This window comes from Erpetoichthys calabaricus, chromosome 3, assembly GCF_900747795.2.
Source record: "Erpetoichthys calabaricus chromosome 3, fErpCal1.3, whole genome shotgun sequence".
Classification (NCBI taxonomy): domain Eukaryota; kingdom Metazoa; phylum Chordata; class Cladistia; order Polypteriformes; family Polypteridae; genus Erpetoichthys; species Erpetoichthys calabaricus.
The window spans coordinates 92,258,247-92,279,558 of NC_041396.2; the positions used below are offsets into that span (position 1 = coordinate 92,258,247).

General features: G+C 38.4%; 2 protein-coding genes across 5 annotated transcripts in view; both read right to left on the reverse strand.

The window, feature by feature from the left end:
• LOC114649309 (polymeric immunoglobulin receptor-like) overlaps positions 1 to 21,312 on the reverse strand; it is a 178,635-nt gene that overhangs the window by 112,305 nt on the left and 45,018 nt on the right. The gene's annotated exons all lie outside the window — the stretch shown is intronic.
• The window catches only part of LOC114649310 (polymeric immunoglobulin receptor-like), a 60,018-nt gene continuing 43,103 nt past the window's right edge, over positions 4,398 to 21,312 (reverse strand). The window contains exons 7-10 of one of the 3 annotated variants that reach the window (XM_051925652.1): positions 14,746 to 14,827; positions 11,974 to 12,065; positions 7,058 to 7,098; positions 4,398 to 4,754 (exon numbers count right to left, since the gene is read on the reverse strand). In XM_051925652.1, coding sequence (XP_051781612.1) covers positions 4,722 to 4,754; positions 7,058 to 7,098; positions 11,974 to 12,065; positions 14,746 to 14,827 — 248 coding nt within the window. In that variant the 3' untranslated portion in view covers positions 4,398 to 4,721. Of the gene's footprint in view, positions 4,755 to 7,057; positions 7,099 to 11,973; positions 12,075 to 14,745; positions 14,828 to 21,312 lie in introns of those variants that run through there. The other 2 variants (XM_028798813.2, XR_007934611.1) reach the window with 2 other exon arrangements.

Sequence of the window (21,312 nt, forward strand, 5' to 3'; positions counted from 1 at the left end):
ATTAAAAATAGGTAAATACGAAATAAAGGCTCATAAGAGTAAAAAGGAGCTGCTTGAAAGGCAATCCTAACGCAAACACATCACAATACATTATCTAGAAATCAAAAGCCAAAAACAGAAGCAAAAATAATAACAAAAAAAAAAAAAAACATTAAAAACAAAGAAATGGCAATATTAACAAAATTCTCCAAAAACTCAGCCAATTAACAGCTAAGACACTTGTTTCCAAGTTTGCCTGGGGGTGGTCCCTTAGCAGTGATGCTGTGGGGGGGGGGGGGGGGGGGGGGGGGGGGCTGGTTCTCCCTTAGCAGTGATGTTGTTGATGCTGGGTCCCACCCCATCCCATCCCTTGGGGTTCCATCCACAAAATACAAGAACCATGACAGCATACACATAGGAATACCACTAGTCAAACGTTTGGACACATTCATACATTTTTGATTGAAAGTAATACCATTTTAATCAAGATAACATTAAATGGATTTAAAAATATAGCCAAGAAATTGCTAGTGTTTCTAATGGCTCTTCCTTCTTGGAAGGATTGATTTTTTAATTTCTTATATTCATTTAGCTGTAAAGCCCCCATTTTCAGAAGCCACTCTTTCAGTTTCCTAATGGTAAACTCACTGGGTTCACTTGGGTTAAAAGGTGCTAGCATTTCTAAAGTTCTGTTCTGGGTTAAAAAACTGTTAAAATTTAACAATTCTCAAGAAACATGTCAGTCTATTATTTGTTTGTTTTTTTTTTTCTGTCCAATGTATGTGTTCTTTTGCCCATTTTAATCTTTCTTTTTTTCTTTTTGTGCAATTGTCCAGGACACCATCCGTCATCTCATTAGGAGCATACCCCGACGTTGTCAGGCATGCATACAAGCACGTGGGGGTCATACAAACTACTGAGTACAATTTTGAGTTGCTGCAATGAAAGTTTGGCAAAATGGACCAGCCTGCCACATAATTTTTTCACTTTGATTTTCGGGGTGTCATTGAATTCAGCCATCTGTAGGTTGATAATTTTCATTTCCATCAAACGATGTGACATCCTTTCGTTCCTAACACATTACCCAGTCCATATCAGTATAGATATCCAGCAAGATTTTTTTCCCATTGAGATCTGATGTGTTTTCAAAGTGTTCCTTTAATTTTTGAATAAAAACTGCATGTGGTTGTGAGTCCACCTGAAGGCTCTGCAAATCAGGCTAGGCTTCCTCTGCCTGTCTGGAACAGGCCTCACTCCAAAAAGTTGAATTCCACAATCTAATGGCCTGCTTAGGCCTAATATGAATTTCATTGTGAAAATATAGTATACTTAAAATGACCAAACTCTATAAGCGCTTCTCTCCAAATAGGAAACGATACAAAACCTTTGGTTTGAAGAGACAATACACAAAATATTTTTTTAAATCAAAACATTTATTAACAAGATGGAAAATAGCAAAAATTTTTAAAAGAGCAAAATGGAATTACCTGAAAAGGCCAATACAGCAAACAAGTCCCAATGCATAATACAAATACAAAAGAACAATCCAAGAAAGGAGGAGAAAAATCAACAAAACCAGTAAATCTATTAAAAAAGTATAATCAATAAGACCATCAACCTACAGTATATACCAATACTCTGACACTGAAGTCATTTGGTATTTTACATTTTCTACCAAAAAATATTTTAGTTTGAGGTTCCCACAACCAACATGTTTACACTTACAAATCTTTTGATGGATATAAATGTAAAATGTCTAGCAGTATGTGATGTTTTCAAGGTAACTGTTAATCTTTTTGAAACTACTTTAAAAATTGAGAATCACTAATATTGTGATGTAACTTTTTGCAGGTGGAATCTCTGAAATAAATGATATATCTTCCCAATCTTTGTCAGAGGTTGTATCCACAGAAGATTTTGCTCCACAACATATTTTAGAAGATTACACATGTTTTTATGTATGTCTCTACATATAGTAGACCATTAAAAATACATAGTGATAAGTTCATTAGATCTCTTGATTCCTGGATTCATGATGCCAATTGAACACTTTACCCCTAACAAACTTGAGCCTAAAATGAACTACATCCAACTAACTTCTAACTACATCCATTTAATGTAGTCTACAGTATAAGGTCAATTGCTACCATAAATCTTTTTTGAGGTATGATAAAATTTGGTTTTGCAATTAATTCAAAATTTGGTTGCTCCGTCCCACCAATCTTCAGGAAATGAAAAAATAGTGGCCATCTACCCTGCCAAGTATGAAGACATGTAGCTGTTTGCAGATACAGTACTTATGATCAGTAAATGGGTGTTCATCTCTTTAGCCAATGGCACCACTCATCTAATGCAAGTTTAATTGCACATTATTTAAGTTCCCTGTTATCAGCTTCCTAATTTTGCTCAACTGAGGTTAATTTTCCCAAAAAGAATGCATATGTTAAAATTTTGTTGTTTTTGTTTTAGAAATTTCCACTGTCTCTTATGTTATAATTCAGGCAGGGTTTCTCCCCTGGCTTGGGTTCAAATGTCCAACTTTTTTTCTTATTTTGCTCATTGTTTATGCAAATATTGCTTGTCATTTAGTTTATACATATATCTGTATCTTCCTTTATGCTCCCTGTGTGTGCGGGTGACCCCTCTAAGAGGCAGGGCCATCTGCCCATCACCATCAGGGCTATAAGAGCTATAAAAGCTGAGGAAAACCAACAGTCGCCATGTGGTTCATTGTGAAGGCCCTTATAATGTGGTAAGTGTCGTTGGATTAGTGATTATATTCTGCTTTTTGTGAATTTTCTGGATTTTGTGACCTTGTTCTTTCTTTTGGCCATTCTTCATATTGTGTATTTGGACTTTTCTGTTTTTTGGATGTTTTTAGGTCTTTTCTGTTTAGGAATTCTCTAGTTCATAACAGTGATGCCTTACTTGATTAAGGCTCACGTGTGTTCATCAGAGAGCCATATTTGAATGCACTCATCACCATAGCCATGTTGTGGTGACATTCTGAAGACAGCAGATAGTTGTTGGAGGCTGGCTGAAAGAAGGTCAGCCTCTTCTAGGCAGGTCAGTGAAGGTCCTGTCCTGGTTTTAAGGGTCTTTTGGATGTCACATACACCTTTCTGCCCTGTGTGAGATTAAAATTAATTAAAAATTATAACCTTTCTGGGATGGGATATTTTAAAATGGAATTGTTTTATTTCCCAGTAATTTATATCAGGTTGAATCAAACCATCTTTATTTTCTACAAAAAAGCCTGAATTAATTGAAGTAGTTATTTTTTTTTAACTATAGTCTTCCATCACATACTTTGCTGGACATTATGAAAAGAAAATTTTTCTTTGGTTAGAATGCAATGAAAACGTTAGGTAGCACATTCATAATTATGATTAGGAGGCAATTAACAAGACTCGTGCTTACTAAAAGTCATCAGGAAAACCTTCAAATTCAGGTGGAATGACATCAAATTTAAAGCAAGCTGAGATAATTAATACTAATGTATTTAATTTCTTTTCAGTTTAAAATTACTGTTAAATTTAAACTGCTTTCAACTTGAGGTTGACTATAGCCTACCCTATAGACCCCCAAATGTCTTCAAACATTTGGCTGTTATGTACCCAGAACTGACGCTTAAAAACAAAGTTTATCTGTCATTGTTCTCATATGCTCCAGAAGATTGTTTTGTCTACATGAATATTTGGGGCTCTTTAGTATCTGATGAATATGAAAAAACACTGTGGCGGATGGCCGGGGCCCATCTGTACATGATCTGGGGGAACAACCATGGGCAGCACGACATCTTCCCCGGAACACTTGGTGGCAGCCACCCTGGGTTGCATTGGAGCCACAGGCATGGAATTTCAGGACTCAGCCCTGTTGGGCTCCGTGGCCACCATGGCCCATATGGGCGGTTCTTCTGCCACACCTGGAAATGCAGCCAGATGCAGGTCATCAAACAGCTGGAGCGCTACTGGGTGAGCTACAAAAGGGAGCCAGCAACCACCATTCGAGAGTGAGAGTCAGGAGGAGGGAAACAAAGCTGCCAGAGAAGAGTGGAGGATTTAGAAGAATTGATGTGTTCGTGCTTAGTGTGAGACTGTGTTGTGCCTGAGGGACACGGGGAAGACGTGGCCCCCAAGAGAAGAAAAATAAAAAGTTTATTTATTTTACGGGTGCCTCGGGTGTCAGTCTGTGTCGGGTTGGCACTCATATAGTGCCTTATCATAACACTTAGCTGATTATGCATCTTTCTTCAAATCCTGTTGACCAGTGATTCTCACTTTTCATGAAGAGGCTGTGTGGTTGCCCCTTCATGTGGTTTATTCGAAATGTAAATTCCAACCTTACGTGAACTCCTTTTCAAATTTAAGGGATAGCATACAACTTAAAACTTTAATAGAACTTGAGATGAAACAGCTTGCAAGGATTCGCTTTCTAATTACAAAATTAATACAAAACCATTAGCTTCATGTTTTCCCATGACTAGTGACTAAAACCAAAATACCAGGCAAAGACTGCAGGGTTGAGATTAAATTGCTTACAACTTTCAAGCAAAATCAAAAAGTTCTTAAAAACATGTGGTATAATTTGTAGGTATGCTCAGCATGCGGAACTGTTTTGAAGTCAGAAAAGATGTCCATCATGATCAAAGTGGGTTAGAATGAGCTCTTCCTACCATCCTTCCTGTGTTGTGGTTTTTGTTGCATCAAGCAAATTTAGCTTTAACCAAAACAAGAAGAGTTTCAGAGATGAGATTCTTGTACATCTTGGATTATCTGCAGAGAGAATGGAGAAGCCTGAAAATTAAAGGATAGTAAGTGTTGAGCACTGAGGTCATTGAACATTAGATCCTTCAAATCAGGTTTCCTGTTTTAGGTAAAGTATTAAACATCCTATTTTATACAGACAGTTAATGTCAAGATAGTTTTCTGTTAATTACTTGAAGTTTTTCATGTTTGTTTTAAATGGTAGAAAATGGCCAGATCTTTTCTTTAACATATAGGACATTGTCCAATCTCAAGTCACCAGTCCTGTATGTCAGGGATTGAGAGAGGGCTCTCGTGAGAGACCTTGTCACATAAATTATAGGAAATTCCAGGGGGCACTATGTCACTGTGTACCAACAAAAAATTAGGGCTATAATTATCAGTTGGTAATTCCTGAGACACACTTGCCCAACCTCCTACAATACTACCATGACAGACCGATCAGCGGTTACCCTTCAGGCACAAAAATCTTATTGAGATCTTTGAGGCAGCATGGTTGCCAATGATTTGGAAGGATGACTCGTCCCATGTCGAGATATGTACCATCTGTTAACAATATATGACCCCACTCAGTCTTCCCAAAACATCACTGGGGGATGTCTAAGTGTGGATCTAAAGGGACCCCTTCCTGTAAATGAAGACACTTCCCTGATTGTGGCTGTGGACAATTTTATCCCATGGTAAAAAAACAAAAAAGGGAGAGCACAAAAGGAGTTAAAAGCATATCAGATAATGCTTGCTAATGCCACAGCAATGTTTTGATGTAGGCAGGAGGCTTAAAGAGACCTCACAGGTAACTGCGGCACTAACGACCACAGCAGCTTAGAGTCAGAAATATAAGAAGGCCCCTCCTATGCAAACACAGGAGATAATAACAGATCAGAGAGAGGCAGAAAAACAGAATAAAACATCTTCTTCTTCTTTCGGCTGCTCCCGTTAGGGGTTGCCACTAGCAGATCATCTTCTTCCATATCTTTCTGTCCTCTGCATTTTGCTCTGTCAAACCCATCACCTGCATGTCCTCTCTCACCACATCCATAAACCTTTGCTTTGGCCTTCCTCTTTTCCTCTTCCCTGGCAGCCCTATCTTTAGCATCCTTCTCCCAATATACCCAGCATCTCTCCTCTGCACATGTCTAAACCAACACAATCTCGCCTCTCTGACTTTGTCTCCCAACTGTCCAACTTGAGCTGACCCTCTAATGTACTCATTCCTAATCCTGTCCATCCTCGTCACACCCAGTGCAAATCTTAGCATCTTTAACTCTGCTACCTCCAGCTCTGTCTCCTGCTTTCTGGTCAGTGCCATCGTCTCCAACCCATACAACATAGCTGGTCTCACTACCGTCCTGTAGACCTTCCCTTTCACTCTTGCTGATACCGTCTGTCACAAATTACTCTTGACACTCTTCTCCACCCATTCCACCCTGCCTGCACTCTCTTTTTCACCTCTCTTCCACAATCTCCATTACTCTGTACTGTTGATCCCAAGTATTTAAACTCATCCACCTTCGCCAACTCTACTTCCTGCATCCTCACCATTCCACTGACCTCCCTCTCATTTACACACATGTATTCTGTCTTGTTCCTACTGACCTTCATTCCTCTCCTCTCTAGAGCATATCTCCACCTCTCCAGGGTCTCCTCAACCTACTCCCTACTATCGTTACAGTTTACAGTGTCATCAGCAAACATCATAGTCCACGGGGACTCCTGTCTAATCTCGTCTGTCAGCCTGTCCATCACCATTGCAAATAAGAAAGGGCTCAGAGCCAATCCCTGATGTAATCCCACCTCCAACTTGAATGTATCCATCAGTCCTACCGCAGACCTCACCACTGTCACACTTTCCTTTTACAAAAACAAAATAAAACATAAAAACATAAAACATAAACAAGACAAAAGAAAAGGATAATGAAAATATAAAGAAAAGCATAAACAAGGACAAGGCACTACTGTAATTCTAACAATAAAATCAAACTGCAACTAGATTTTTTCTATGGCTCATTTTTTTCTCTTAATAAATAATGACAAAATATTTTTTTGTGTTGTAGCATTGTTTGTCATATAAGGTTAAATGTACGCAACTAACTTAAGGATTTGGAGAGAACTACATGATTGTTATTTATGTCGTTTTATGTAAAATAATTAATCTGAAAAAAAGATTAATGCATGTTTCAGACTGTAGTTGTCTGAATTCTTCCAATGTAACTACCACAAATGACAGAGATAAAGCTTTGTAAGTTGAAATCCCTTTGACAAGAAGATCAGGATGAAAGTAAGGTGAAGGAACCTTCAAAATAAAAACTTACCATTTCATTTCTTTCTTTGTTTTGTGTTTTAGGGGTCTTACCTGAAATTTAAAAGTACAAATTAAGTTTAATTCTGAGGACGCATGAAAGCACAAACTACAGGAAAAACTGCATTAGTCGATGGGGAGGGGCTAACATTATCATTATTTTCTTTAATTTGCTGATTCCAAAGTAACAATTCAATGCACACAATATTATTTAGTAAGCTAAATCTATTTGTAGATATCTGTATAACTGTATTTCCAATGTTTAATGAACAGTCTGTATGTGATTGACACTTCAAAAAGAAAGGGTACCATTATGAATCAGAAAGAGATGTATGACATTGGTGGAAATTTCTCATTTTCCTCCAAGGCACTAGGGGCACACAGTGCAGTATTTTTCACATTTGCTTCACCCTCTACTAAGGAAGAGAAACAGATAGTGATGTAAAAGAGGGACTGTTAGAAGTGATAAGGATCATTGGCCACTAGAAGTCCCATGGTCGGGCATAGTGCATGAGATCATTTTGCCTTTCTTGCAGTATAGATGGAAAATATGAGTCTTTAAAGCCAATGAAAGGCTCAGGGGTGTCAGGACATACTGTAAGTGGACAATTAATGAAACTCTAACCTGATAACACTGGGACTGGGTTGGAAGTGGCCAGGAATATTTATAGGGTGATCGCTACTAGGGTCAATTTTGGTGTGGAGGCAAATAAAGAGAAAGTATATGCCTTTTCCACTTCGACTGACAGAAGTGTCTCAGGAGAGTTAGGGGTAGATTAGATTTGTGTTTTTCTGCTTTTACTAAAGAATGGTTCATTTTATAATTACTTTTCAAATTTTACATTGTAATAACATAGTTATTTATAAGGAGAACTGGCCAGTGTAATTTAAAATATAAGTGACTGTTATTTATTTTTTTAAAGGCTAGTACAGAAGATTGACTGACATTGTTAAGAACAGGTCTTCTAATTATCTACTAACTAGGCAGTCCCGTAGGGCATGGGTGTCGAACTCCGGTCTTGGAGGGCCGCAGTGGCTGCAGGTTTTCATTCTAACCATCTTCTTCATTAATGACCAGTTTTTGCTGCTGATTAACTTTTTTGCTTTAGTTTTAATTAACTTGACTCTGGCCCCTGAATTGTCTCGTTTTCCTTAATTAGTAGCCAAACAATAATGAGACACAAAACAAGCTGCCACATGACCAGCTCACAATAGCTGAAAATAAAGAAAGGCGATGGTCTTGGTAAGGTTGATCTATCAGGTCACCAAAACATTTTGATAGTGTTCTTAGAAAAAACAGAAAATCAACAGTTTTGGAAATGTCTTCTGTGGCAGAATGAGAGCAGCAACAAGCCATGCAATTAAATAATAAATTTAATTAACAGCAAGAATCGGCTTCTCATTAAGAGATTGGTTAGAGTGAAATTGGTTGGAGTTTGAAATCCCAGTTTAGCTGGTCATCTGTTGGCTCATTTCACATCTCATTTCTGTTTGGCTGTCATTTAATGAACAAAGGAATAAATTCAGAGAACTGAGTCCTTAAAAACAGGGCAATTAAACTGAAGGGAAAAGACGTTAATTAGCAGTAAAAACTGCTTACTGGTTAGGAAAAGGGTTAGAATGAAAACCTGCAGCCACTGCGGCCCTCCAGGCCTGGAGTTCAACACCCCTTCCCTAGGGTATCAAAAGTTAGGGGGAGGCAATTTTTTTAAATAATGCAGACTGTGACTTACAGACGCTCAAATTCAGTACAACTGTCCAACTTCCAATTCACCTTATAGTATTCCTTTATATTATTTTTGAGTACTAGAGATATTTGGTTTGATCATCTGATGACCTACAGAAGCCATTTACGGCTAGTCTTCCAAATCCGAGTACGCACCTCACCCACCTTCTAGGAGCTTCAGTTTACGCTGAATATATTTGCTGATTCTTTTTCTGCCAGTTTGTTCTTTATCTTACTTTCTATCCTTATCATGGCACTGGATTGATGTGGCAGCTGGTTCACTTATTTGACAGGATTGTGTACACCTGACATGCCCCAATATGGGTGAAACACGTGTCGTGTACTCTTTCTTTTATTTGGCAGATACTGTATAAAGTATCTATGATGTGCTTCTTGCAACAGAGAGGATATAGCAGATTTTTGCTGACTGGTCAACCAACCACACTCGTTACCTGGTACAGTCATATGAAAAAGTTTGAGAACCCCTCTCAGCCTGCATAATAATTTACTCTTCTTTCAACCAGAAAGATAACAGTAGTATGTCTTTCCTTTCCTAGGAACATCTGAGTACTGGGGTGTTTTCCGAACAAAGATTTTTAGTGAAGCAGTATTTAGTTGTATGAAATTAAATCAAATGTGAAAAACTGGCTGTGCAAAAATGTGGGTACCCTTGTAATTTTGCTGATTTGAATGCATGTAACTGCTCAATACTGATTACTTGCAACACCAAATTGGTTGGATTAGCTCGTTAATCCTTGAACTTCATAGACAGGTGTGTCCAATCGTGAGTAAAGGTATTTAAGGTGGTCAATTGCAAGTTGTGCTTCCCTCTATCCTCTCTATCCTCTGAATAGAGACAGCATGGGATCCTCAAAGCAACTCTCAAAAGATCTTAAAACAAAGATTGTTCAGTATCATGGTTTAGGGGAAGGCTACAAAAAGCTATCTCAGAGGTTTCAACTGTGAGTTTCAACTGTAAGGAATGTAATCAGAAAATGGAAGGCCACAGGCACAGTTGCTGTTAAACCCAGGTCTGGCAGGCCAAGAAAAATACAGGAACGGCATATGTGCAGGATTGTGAGAATGGTTACAGACAACCCACAGATCACCTCCAAAGACCTGCAAGAGCATCTTGCTGCAGATGGTGTATCTGTACATCGTTCTACAATTCAGCGCAATTTGCACAAAGAACATCTGTTTGGCAGGGTGATGAGAAAGAAGCCCTTTCTGCACTCAGGCCACAAACAGAGTCACTGGTTGTATGCAAATGCTCATTTAGACAAGCCAGATTCATTTTGGAACAAAGTGCTTTGGACTGATGAGACAAAAATTGAGTTATTTGGTCATAACAAAAAGTGCTTTGCATGGCGGAAGAAGAACACTGCATTCCAAGAAAAACACCTGCTACCTACTGTCAAATTTGTTGGAGGTTCCATCATGCTATGGGGCTGTGTGGCTAGTTCAGGGACCAGGGGCCCTTCTTAAAATTGAGGGTCGGATGAATTCAACACAGTATCAACAACTTCTTCAGGATAATGTTCAAGCATCAGTCACCAAGTTGAAGTTTCGCAGGGGTTGGATATTCCAAAAACACAATGACCCAAAATACAGTTCGAAATCTACAAAGGCATTCATGCAGAGGGAGAAGTACAATGTTCTGGAATGGCCGTCACAGTTTCCTGACTTGAATATCATTGAAAATCTATGGGATGATTTGAAACAGGCTGTCCATGCTCGGCAGCCATCAAATTTAACTGAACTGGAGAGATTTTGTATGGAAGAATGGTCAAAAATACCTCCATCCAGAATCCAGACACTCATCAAAGGCTATCAGAGGTGTCTAGAGGCTGTTATATTTGCAAAAGGAGGCTCAACTAAGTATTGATGTAATATCTCTGTTGGGGTGGCCAAAATTATGCACCTGTCTAATTTTGTTATGATTCATATTGCAGATTTTCTGTTAATCCAATAAACTTAATGTCACTGCTGAAATACTACTGTTTCCATAAGGCATGTCACATATTAAAAGGAAGTTGCTACTTTGAAAACTCGGCCAATGATAAACAAAAATCCAAAGAATTAAGAGGGGTTCCCAAACTTTTTCATGTGACTGTAGGTAATCACCTAAATAATCAGATTGCGTTTCAGACTTAAGAATGTAATACTCCGATCTTCATGCTGTCAAATAAGCAAACCAGCCACCATGGTGTAACATCAGAGGCTTTGTCTCAGATGCTGACATCTCATGTCCGATCATCGTAAGGGAATGCAAATGTGACAAGCCCCAGTAAGGGAAAAATATGTGTCATGTACTCTTTGTATTATCTGGTCTGGCATATACTGTATATATATATATATATATGTATATATATATATATATATATATATATATATATAGATAGATAGATAGATAGATAGATAGATAGATAGATAGATAGATAGATAGATAGATATTAATCCCAGGGGGAAATTCACATACTCCAGCAGCAAAAAATATTAAATTAATGAGTAATAAAAAATGCAGGTAAAAAACAGACAATAACTTGAATAATGTTCAACGTTTACCCCCTCTGGTGGAATTGAAGAGTCGCATAGTTTGGGGGAGGAATGATCTTCTCAGTCTGTCAGTGGAGCAGGCCAGGTAATGGCTGTGACCGCCTGTCACTATATCTATCTATCTATCTATCTATCTATCTATCTATCTATCTATCTATCTATCTATCTATCTATCTATCTATCTATCTATCTATCTATCTATCTATCTATCTATCTAACAGAATGGAAGGACCGGGGGAGAGAGCATCAGTGAGGCGATACCTCCCCTGGGATGCTAGAGGGTAGCCCTCCTGGGCATCTGTTTTTTCCTGCGGGGCATGGTGGGAGCTGGAGTTTAGTATAGCCCTGCTGGGTTCCGTGGGGGCCACCAGGGGGAGCTGCAGATCCCTATAGTTGACTTCTACCAACCCTGGGAGTGATTCCAGGTAATCTTGATGAGCCACCTGGAAAATTCCCAGGACCCGAATAAAAGGCTTTGCCACCTCTCCCTAGGAAAATGAAACTGAAGGCGCTACTTAAAGAAATAAAGACTTCCTTTAAAATTTCATTGTGTAACTTAGATCTGGTATTTCCAATTCAGCTTTATTATGTGCTTATGTAGTAGCAATTCATTGCAACTCACCATATTTCCTGTTTCTTTTACTCACCTACTTTAATGTATACAATGAGTATAGCCAGAGAAGACAATAAAATCAGGGCTCCTGAGGCGACTCCACGAATAATCATTTGTGTTTCAATACTGTTATGGCTAAAACAGAAAATGAATGATGAGAAAAGGTCATTTTTACTTTAAACAAACAGTAAGAAAGTCACACGCAGTACACTTTATGAGCCACGTGAACAGTATATGAAGAAACTGTAACAACTGCAATAAAGAAAAAAGAGTCAAGGAAACAAACTCTTGTGTCTTCAACTTATTTTGCAATTATTTGTCCATGACCTCTGAGGTGCTATACAGCTTCTGATTTCTTTTGTAATTCCACATCCCATTTCACACTATTTGAATGCATCTACCTCACTTCTCTTCAGATAACATAGGCTACCTTTTTTCCACTTCTTCATTACACTTTCAGGGTGTATTTTTTCTGCTTACAGTCTTTATCTCTGCCATCTACTGCACAACCCCAAAGATAACTAAATATTCTCTGGTATTTTTGGCCCTCCACCAAATCCTGTTTACATTTTATCTCTGACAAAACACTTCCATTGCTCAATTACATTATTCTGAGCTTCAATCCCAAGGGCTGTAGCTATACAATACTGGCACGTGTCTGTTGGGTGAGTGTAAGTAGATCTGCATGTTTGAGTGGAAGAGTACTTGCAGATGCATTGTGAGGCCATGTCACTCCTTGTTCTCAAATTCCTAACCCAGTACATAGAAACAGTGTTGGACAAGAGAACAGAGGACTTTCACAATAGGATGGGGTGGGGTTGGGTTAAGGTGCAAAGTGGGCTCAGCAGATATGTTTGGATGGCAGACACCTTTACTAAGTTAGCTACATTCTGTAAAACCACTGACATCAGTATCTTCTACGCAGTGGTGTGCTGGGGAGGCAGCATTAAGAAGAAGGATGCCTCACGCCTGGACAAACTGGTGAGGAAGGCAGGCTCTATTGTTGGCATAGAGCTGGACGGTTTGACATCCGTAGCAGAGCAACGGGCACTCAGCAGGCTCCTATCAATTATGGAGAATCCACTACATCCATTAAACAGTGTCATCTCCAGACAGAGGAGCAGTTTCAGCGACAGACTGCTGTCACTGTCCTGCTCCACTGACAGACTGAGAAGATCATTCCTCCCCCAAACTATGCGACTCTTCAATTCCACCAGAGGGGGTAAACGTTGAACATTATTCAAGTTATTGTCTGTTTTTTACCTGCATTTTTTATTACTCTTTAATTTAATATTTTTTGCTGCTGGAGTATGTGAATTTCCCCCTGGGATTAATAAAGTATCTATCTATCTATCTATCTATCTATCTATCTATCTATCTATCTATCTATCTATCTATCTATCTATCTATCTATCTATCTATCTATCTATCTATCTATCTATCTATCTATCTATCTATCTATCTATCTATCTATCTATCTACCTATCTATCTAGGCTTGAATTAGGAATAAAGTGTAAGAAAGTTTTACTTTTAAATATTTATATGAAAGCTACAAAGGCATAAATGATAATTGTTAAAGGCAGCACTTAAGGTTTTAATAGGACATACTTTAACATAATTTTTTTAAATTCATTTACAATTTAATCCTTAGTTTTAAAGTAGCACTAAAACACACTGTAACCACTGAATTTCCCTGTTATCTTCATCCCAGCATTGCTTTTTATGTTAAATGTGTGCACGCATACATCCTATACATGATATTAAATACATAAAGTACCAGTTAATATCTGATTCTAATTCTGACATGAAAAATGCGACACCAACACTCCTGTACTGTTGCACACCTTAAAAATTGTTTGTAGGAAGAATGGGACAAAATAACACCTGAAACGTTGTGTCACTTTTTATCCTGATTGCCAAAATGTCTTTTAAGTGTTGTGAGAAGGAATGACGACATTAACAAAGTGGTGAATGCTTTACCGTCCCAACTTTGTTTTTCACAAATCAAATGTAGTTCACTAGAGAAAACATGAAATATCTTGGGTTCCTACTGTCTGCATTGAAACGAAAGTCAAAATAAATGTAAGAAACACTGTTTTTTTTTTTTTGCTTTTTCCATACTGTCCCAACCATTTCTGATTTGGAGTTGTACATGTGCCCCCCACTCCCTCCTAAATACTCTGAAGCTAGAATACTCTAAAATTAAATTTAAGTATTGGCAAGCTTTTCCATTTCAACATGCACGCTGTTAAAAATAGTTACATATCCCTGCACCTAAGTAAAGTGTTAGTGTGTAAAGAGAGAAGACAATGGCCGTGTGCTCTCTCCCTTGTACAGCTAAGAGGTGGAAAAAAATAATCTCTGGAAAACAATCAAAATGTTAAGCAATGACTCTTTAATACCAAACATTTCTGAAAAGTCTATGAGGCACCAATGAGTGTTGGATGATTTCATGTCCTGATTTAGGGGGAATAACCTGAAGCTGACTTAAGAGGAGTGGTTATGAGAAATGTTCAAAAAATTATTAAAACATAAATTAAGAAGAATGCTCAATGAAACAATGCCCTGCTTCATTTATGCAACAGATAATTTCTTTCTCTTTTCTCTTTCATTGAAGAAAATAAGATCAAAGCATTAAAATACATTACTTAATAATATACTGTAAACTAGGAATGGTTTTGGTTCTTTTAAGTGTGTTACGCCCACAGGAGCAACTAATAATTTTAATATGTTTACATAATAAATAAAATTAAAAGAATAATCATATTTGAGAATACAATGAGATGAGAAGAGTAGAGTAGTTACCGTGTACTGGGGATGGCAGATGTTGTTGTTTGGAACTTTTCACTGCTTCTTGATGTCTGTGTAGGTGTCATAGTGAATTTCCCTAAGAAAAGATTCATGGATCAGCTTTGAAAAAAGCAGCTTTTTACAAATTGTGCCCACAACAAAGTTTCTTCTTACAAAGTTGCATCGTCTTGTTAAATCTTGAAAAATACATGTACAGTGTAATTTAACCGGCAATGTTTATCTATGAAAGAGGAGCTTAATGCATTGCCGTCAAGTGTTTAAACAGAACATTGGTGACAGAGGAGGCTGGATGTATGATGGTGCATTTGGCTATGGGACTGACCAAAGCAAGGTCAAAAATGTATGGAAAACACAGAAAAATTCAAACTTTCAAAAACTAAAAGATTAACAAAAATTATAACTGACAAAGTTGCTACCTGCTACCTGACTTACCCGTTAATTCTTTGCTTTTATTTTGCTGCTGCATCTGACTAATGGTTACATTCAGCCACATGTATACAGTATAACTAAACACAACAATATGGAGTATGAATGTGTAAAATGAATGGATAGACATCACGAATGTACTGGCATCCTGACTATGATAATGGTCTTCCTGAAGTGAGTCGACAGCAGGGAAGGACAAAGGTTATCTGTAGAGGAATGAAGGAGGAAGAGAAAAAGAGAATTGTAGGGCGGGTAGTACTGGAGAAGAAGTTAACATAAAAAGGAACTTTGTTAAATAAAGAATTATTTATTTAAACCTGGGGCTTGTGTTGATGTACTTGTGTGTGAGATCTGGCACTCCTAGTGGTATATATAAATAAACACAGACACATATACTCATACATTATTATATGGTGATCTCATGATGCTTCTTTATGTTTAGAACAATGAAATAGTTTTAAATTGTTTAAATAAAATGGACTTAATAAAAAGCTATTTTTTGGACTTTCAGTTTCTTAGATATATCTGTCCTCTCTTCCTTTCACCAGTGAGCCTTTCCCCCAACTCTCTTTCTGACTTCACGCTCGTTAGCTGTTGTGAGATTTATGTTTGCATCAGTTTACAGTATGGAGGAAACATTAGCCAGATAAGAACACTTGCTGAAGGGCAATATTTAATGGACAAGTTAAATTAATTCAAATTCCAAATGTCACAAACACCTTGTTTTTTTTAAATTACATTCAGATGTATACCTTCATTCCTTTATCAAGCTATACTACTTTATTAAAAATTGATTGATTTTGTTATCACTTGTAACTTGCTCATTCAAATGAGGGTAGGGTGCAAGTTAAAGCAATCTAACTGCTGATTGGTCACTTCATTGTGCTCTCTAAGCAAACATAAATGATGCATTTTTTTCAGAATTAATCCCATAATGGTATATATATGGCAATAACTAAAACATTTTTATTTTTGAAAGGGTAGTTTGATTTTAAATTTATTAAGTCAAACCACACTGAATTTTAAATACTAGACATGATATACACAGTTTTGTGCTAAAATTCAAGTACTATATAATTGAAGTTACAAATATGGAATTAATATTTTATTTATTTATACACTAGCTCCATTTACCTGTTGAAGACGGGTAATCGAATTTAAAAATATTTGATATCTCTTGACTTATGTGTACCCTCAGCATTCCTGTTATAGTTTTCCTTTGTATCCGAGTGTCTCAGCCTCTCTCTTGCCCGACACTTTGTCATTAAAATGGTGTTCCACTGAAGTCTGCTTCTCAGATTCCATCATTTCAAGGGCATCCTGCTCACCTTCTGACCACCTTTCGACTGCTTTGATAGGCAGCCCCCTATTACCAGCTATGAAAACATCATTCATATTCTTATCAAAAATCCCTGTCTTTGAAGGCAACTTAGGTTGTGCTTCATTGGCATTTAGTGATCCAGTGTTACTCACTAAGTTATTCTTTTTGTTGTTATTGAAATTCTCCATTTTAACACTTTTTTGTCAGAATCAGAAATTAAATTTCATCCATACCACTGAGCCAACACTAATGAACTGACCAATCAGACGAAAGCCAAACTGACCAATCAAATTGTTCGGAGGAACCAAACACCCACACACAGCAGGGTCTTATTATATAGTAGATTCTCTCCCGTGCCTTCATGTCTTGTTGATCTGACTTGAGCACCTGTCCGATTCAGATTCTCTGCACATCAGCCCCAACTCCAGACCAAAATGGTAAAGGGGGCATTTGAAATGTCAGGGAGGGCATGATATGATAAAGTCCTAAAAGTCCAACATGCAGATAACAATATACCTGACTGCAGGGCTGCTGTGTTAAATCTACAAGTATGAAGCCAGCCACAGTTAACAGAAAAGGTATGCTTCTGCTGGTGAGCACAACATTCAGAGTACACAGTTCATAATGCCAGATGAGGCGGAGAATATTTTTGGTTTCCTTTTTTCCCAATCCCTATACATTCGAGGCATAAGATGGTACACTTAATTTACGTACAATATTGATAATTGTACAGGCTTTGCAAAGTAGTGCATTCTCTGATCATTCTATAAAAATTAATAAATAATATAATTTAGGAAAAATAAGACAATAAAAATGATGACCTTTAAAACAATAAAACACACAAAAATGGTATTAAAAACAATAAAATGTACAATGCGAAAATGAATTAGAAATTAAAATCAGCTACTTCGCTCTTCGTGCATCTCTAAATACTGTGGCAGTTTCAAACTATCCTGCAAGGTAAAAGGTATTTGCCCTTTTTAATTAAACACACACGGTACCAACTCAATAGACTTTCAGCTGGCATCATGACAGACACCATCCATCCATCCATTATCCGACTCGCTATATCCTAACTACAGGGTTACGGGGGTCTGCTGGAGCCAATCCCAGCCAACACAGGGCGCAAGGCAGGAACCAAACACCGGGCAGGGCGCCAGCCCACCACAGGGCACACACACACACCCACACACCAAGCACACACTAGGGACCATTTAGAATCGCCAATGTACCAAACCTGCATGTCTTTGGACCGTGGGAGGAAACCGGAGAACCCGGAGGAAACCTACGCAGACACGGGGAGAACATGCAAACTTCACGCAGGGAGGACCCAGGAAGCGAACCCGGGTCTCCTAACTGCGAGGCCATGAAAGACACCTTAAACCAATTTCAGAAATTAACAAAATTGTACAAAATTGCATAATCAGTTGTCACACACATGCGCATGGGAGGCAGCTAAAGGGCTTGAGTAAGGGCAGTTCCGAGGCATACCGGGATGTGGCAGAATGCACTGACTCTTTTTCTCCCTTTCCTGTAGACCAAGCACAGGAAATTCCACCTGGCTCTCTTGACGTCACTTCCGGGGCCGAGCCTATGGAAGGAGACCTTACCGGCTCTGGCCCCTGTGATGTCACGTCCGGGCTCGAACCAATGGCTGAAGACCTTCATGAGCCCGACCCATATGATCTCACTTCCTGTCTTCCCCTTTAAAAGCCTGCACCTTTTCCCTATTCCCTCAGTTCTGTTTTGGACTCGGTTTTGTGCACAGCAGTGCTATGTTTATTAACGCAACCTTGCAACCAGGAAACCAATTATACGGATGGCTGCCCCAAACCTTTTCATGATTCTGTGTCGAGTTTCTCACACAGTTTATTTATAATGTAATGTGCATGTATGCCAAACCGTCATGAAAATTGGGAGGAAGGGGCAAAAAAAGGATAAATTACAGCATAATATGCTCTGAAATTGCTGATACCGTATCAAATAATGAGACCCCTAAGGTTGTCAGACCGAAGCCTACTTGTTGCACAGGTAACAAAGCATTTTTTGTGATAGTTGCTAGACTTTGGAACAGCTTACTATAGAGCATTAGATCAGCTGATTCTATAGCAATTCTCTTTTAAAAACATATTTTAATTGAATAGCATTTCTTAATCTACATGTTTCCTAATTTTTATCTTGTTACCGTATGACTTGTCAACTGTTTAGATTCATTTTCTTTGCGATTATATTTTATTATTTTAAATCATTTAACCTGCTTTTGTCATTTAATTTTTATTTCTACTTATTTCCTTTGGGGTGGCATGGTGGCACTGCTGCCTTGCAGTAAGGAGACCTGGGTTTGCTTCCCGGGTCCTCCCTGCATGAAGTTTGCATGTTCTCCCTGTGTCTGCGTGGGTTTCCTCCAGGTGCTCTGGTTTCCTCCCACACTCCAAAGAAATGCAGGTTATGTGCATTAGCGATTCTAAATTGTCCCTAGTGTGTGCTTGGGGTGTGTGTGTGCCCTGCAGTGGGCTGGCGCCTTGCCTGGGGTTTGTTTCCTGCCCTGTGTTGGCTGGGATTGGCTCCTGCAGACCCCCATGACCCTGTAGTTAGGATATAGCAGGATGGATTATTTCCTTGCTTGAGTTTTTATTTGTTTTATTTTGTGCCTCTCAACTTTACAAATGAAGTTATTGTTAGTATTATATTAGGTAACAGCCCATCAGCAAGAATAACAATAACAATAATATTAATCCTCAAAATGAGGCAGCATGGGACACACAAATGTGGAAAAGTCCAATTAAAGAATCAACACAGCAACAAGATTATAAATGTAGAATTTGATTAAATCATGAAAGATTTAGTTCCAAGTATAAGCATCTCTTAAATGTGCTTACATTAAACCTTTTATTCAAAATCTGCAAATTCAATTCTTTTTTAATTAATTTTATTGTAATGATTCATACAAATCGATCAATTTTTACAAAAAATAGGATTGAAAAACAAGTCGACCCCCACCCCTGAGAGAGAGAGCATGGCCAATGGGGTAAAACTTAAGGCTTTACAAATTCAATTCTCTTTTTGTCAACACCATGAATGAATTGATTATTCTACTCTTCACATTTTTATAGATGCATTTTTACCATAACAAAAAAAACTTTCATGACATCACTGACCTGACAAAAGTGTTGCCTGAGGCAATTGCTTTATTGTCTCTCTTCACATGCTGGTTGAGCTGGGCACAGTGTTTGGAGTAGCTTCACCTGATATTTGGGGGGCTCAGCTCGGGTAAATGACCCCCTGGAGCTGGGCCTGCTGTAGATGCCAAATTTTACATATACCTGATGTGTAGAGATGCAACATAATTTTAATATAAATGAAAACATATATTAAAGAAAGATGACTTTGGGCCATAGAAAATTGCACACAGGCTGGAGTTGGTCCATGGGCTGTCAATTGACAGTCATGGGTATATGCTGTCATTACTATGTTGGGGTGTAAAAAATGAGTAATATCTAGCATATAGGTTGACAAATATTTTTTATGTTTTTATTTGTAAAATTGGGTTTATATTTGTATAATGTTTAAAGAGACAGGACATTTAAGAAAAGGAAATGTTTTTGCTCCCCCCAGTTTATTTGATAGGAAGAGAACCATTAGGGCTAGTTGTATGACTGAATTGCATCTTTTAAAAATACAGCAAATGCTAGACCAAGGGGGTTGTGCCTGAGCTGTTTTGTTGGTGAATGACCTCAGAAAGTGTCTGTGGAGTGTGTGTCATGAGTTTTAGAGACACAAAAGAAATTTTGCAAAGGCGTGCTCTCTCCTGAAGAAGGCTGACCAGAAGGAATATCGAGTGTAACTAAAAGTTTATGGGCCACCTGGAAGTACACATCTATCATTATCAGGTTGAATGGTTTGGTCTGTGAACAACATTCAGTGTACTCTGCTTCCTTATAATTTGGGCATATTCTCAATATTATATAATTAATTGTGTAACTTAACTTCTGCCTGTTCTTTTAATCTATCTAATTGCCTGATGTGATTCATGCAAAAGGGACGAGGGGAGGAAGCACTGAACTACAGTACCTGATAGTGTGGTAAGAGATTTATGACATTTTGTTATGGTCTAGACAATAAAGATTATAAAAAGGGGACAACACAAAACTGATTGCTGATTAATCACTCCAAGGACATTAGTACACTCAGTATTCCTGTTAGTGTATATATTTCCTCCTGGTACTCTGCTTTTCTCCCTTACCCTGACAGACAACAGATTAGTTTACTTGGCAAGCCAGACATCTCTGCTTATATATTGCGACGTATGGCCAGGAGGCATTACCCGTCTGGGATGCCAGTTGAGTGAAAGGACCAGGGGAGAGACTGTATTCAAGACATTATCTCCCTCAAGACACTAGAGGGCAACCCCCCTGGGTTGATACAGCACCACGGATCCCCGCAGGGCTTGTCAGGACTTTAGATTGGAACAGCCCTGTTGGGCTCTGTGGGTGCCACCAGGGTGTGCTGCACCCGGAAGTCCAGCCAGAAGGTCGAGAAACACCTGGAACACTTCCGGGTGTGCTATAGAGAGAGCCGCCTCACCACCAATAAGGGAGCCAGTGTTGGGTGGTGGAGGACAACATTGTGAGGAGGAGAGGAGGCAAAGTTTAGACAGAGAGAGAAAGAAGGAGATGAAGATGACAAAGAAAAGACTGTTTATTTATATTTGGTGTTCTGTACTGTGTTTTGAAGCGGGGAGCAAGAGAAAGATGCTTCCCCACTGAAAAATAAAGGTGTGCTCTTTTAGATTAGATTAGATAGATTAGATAGAT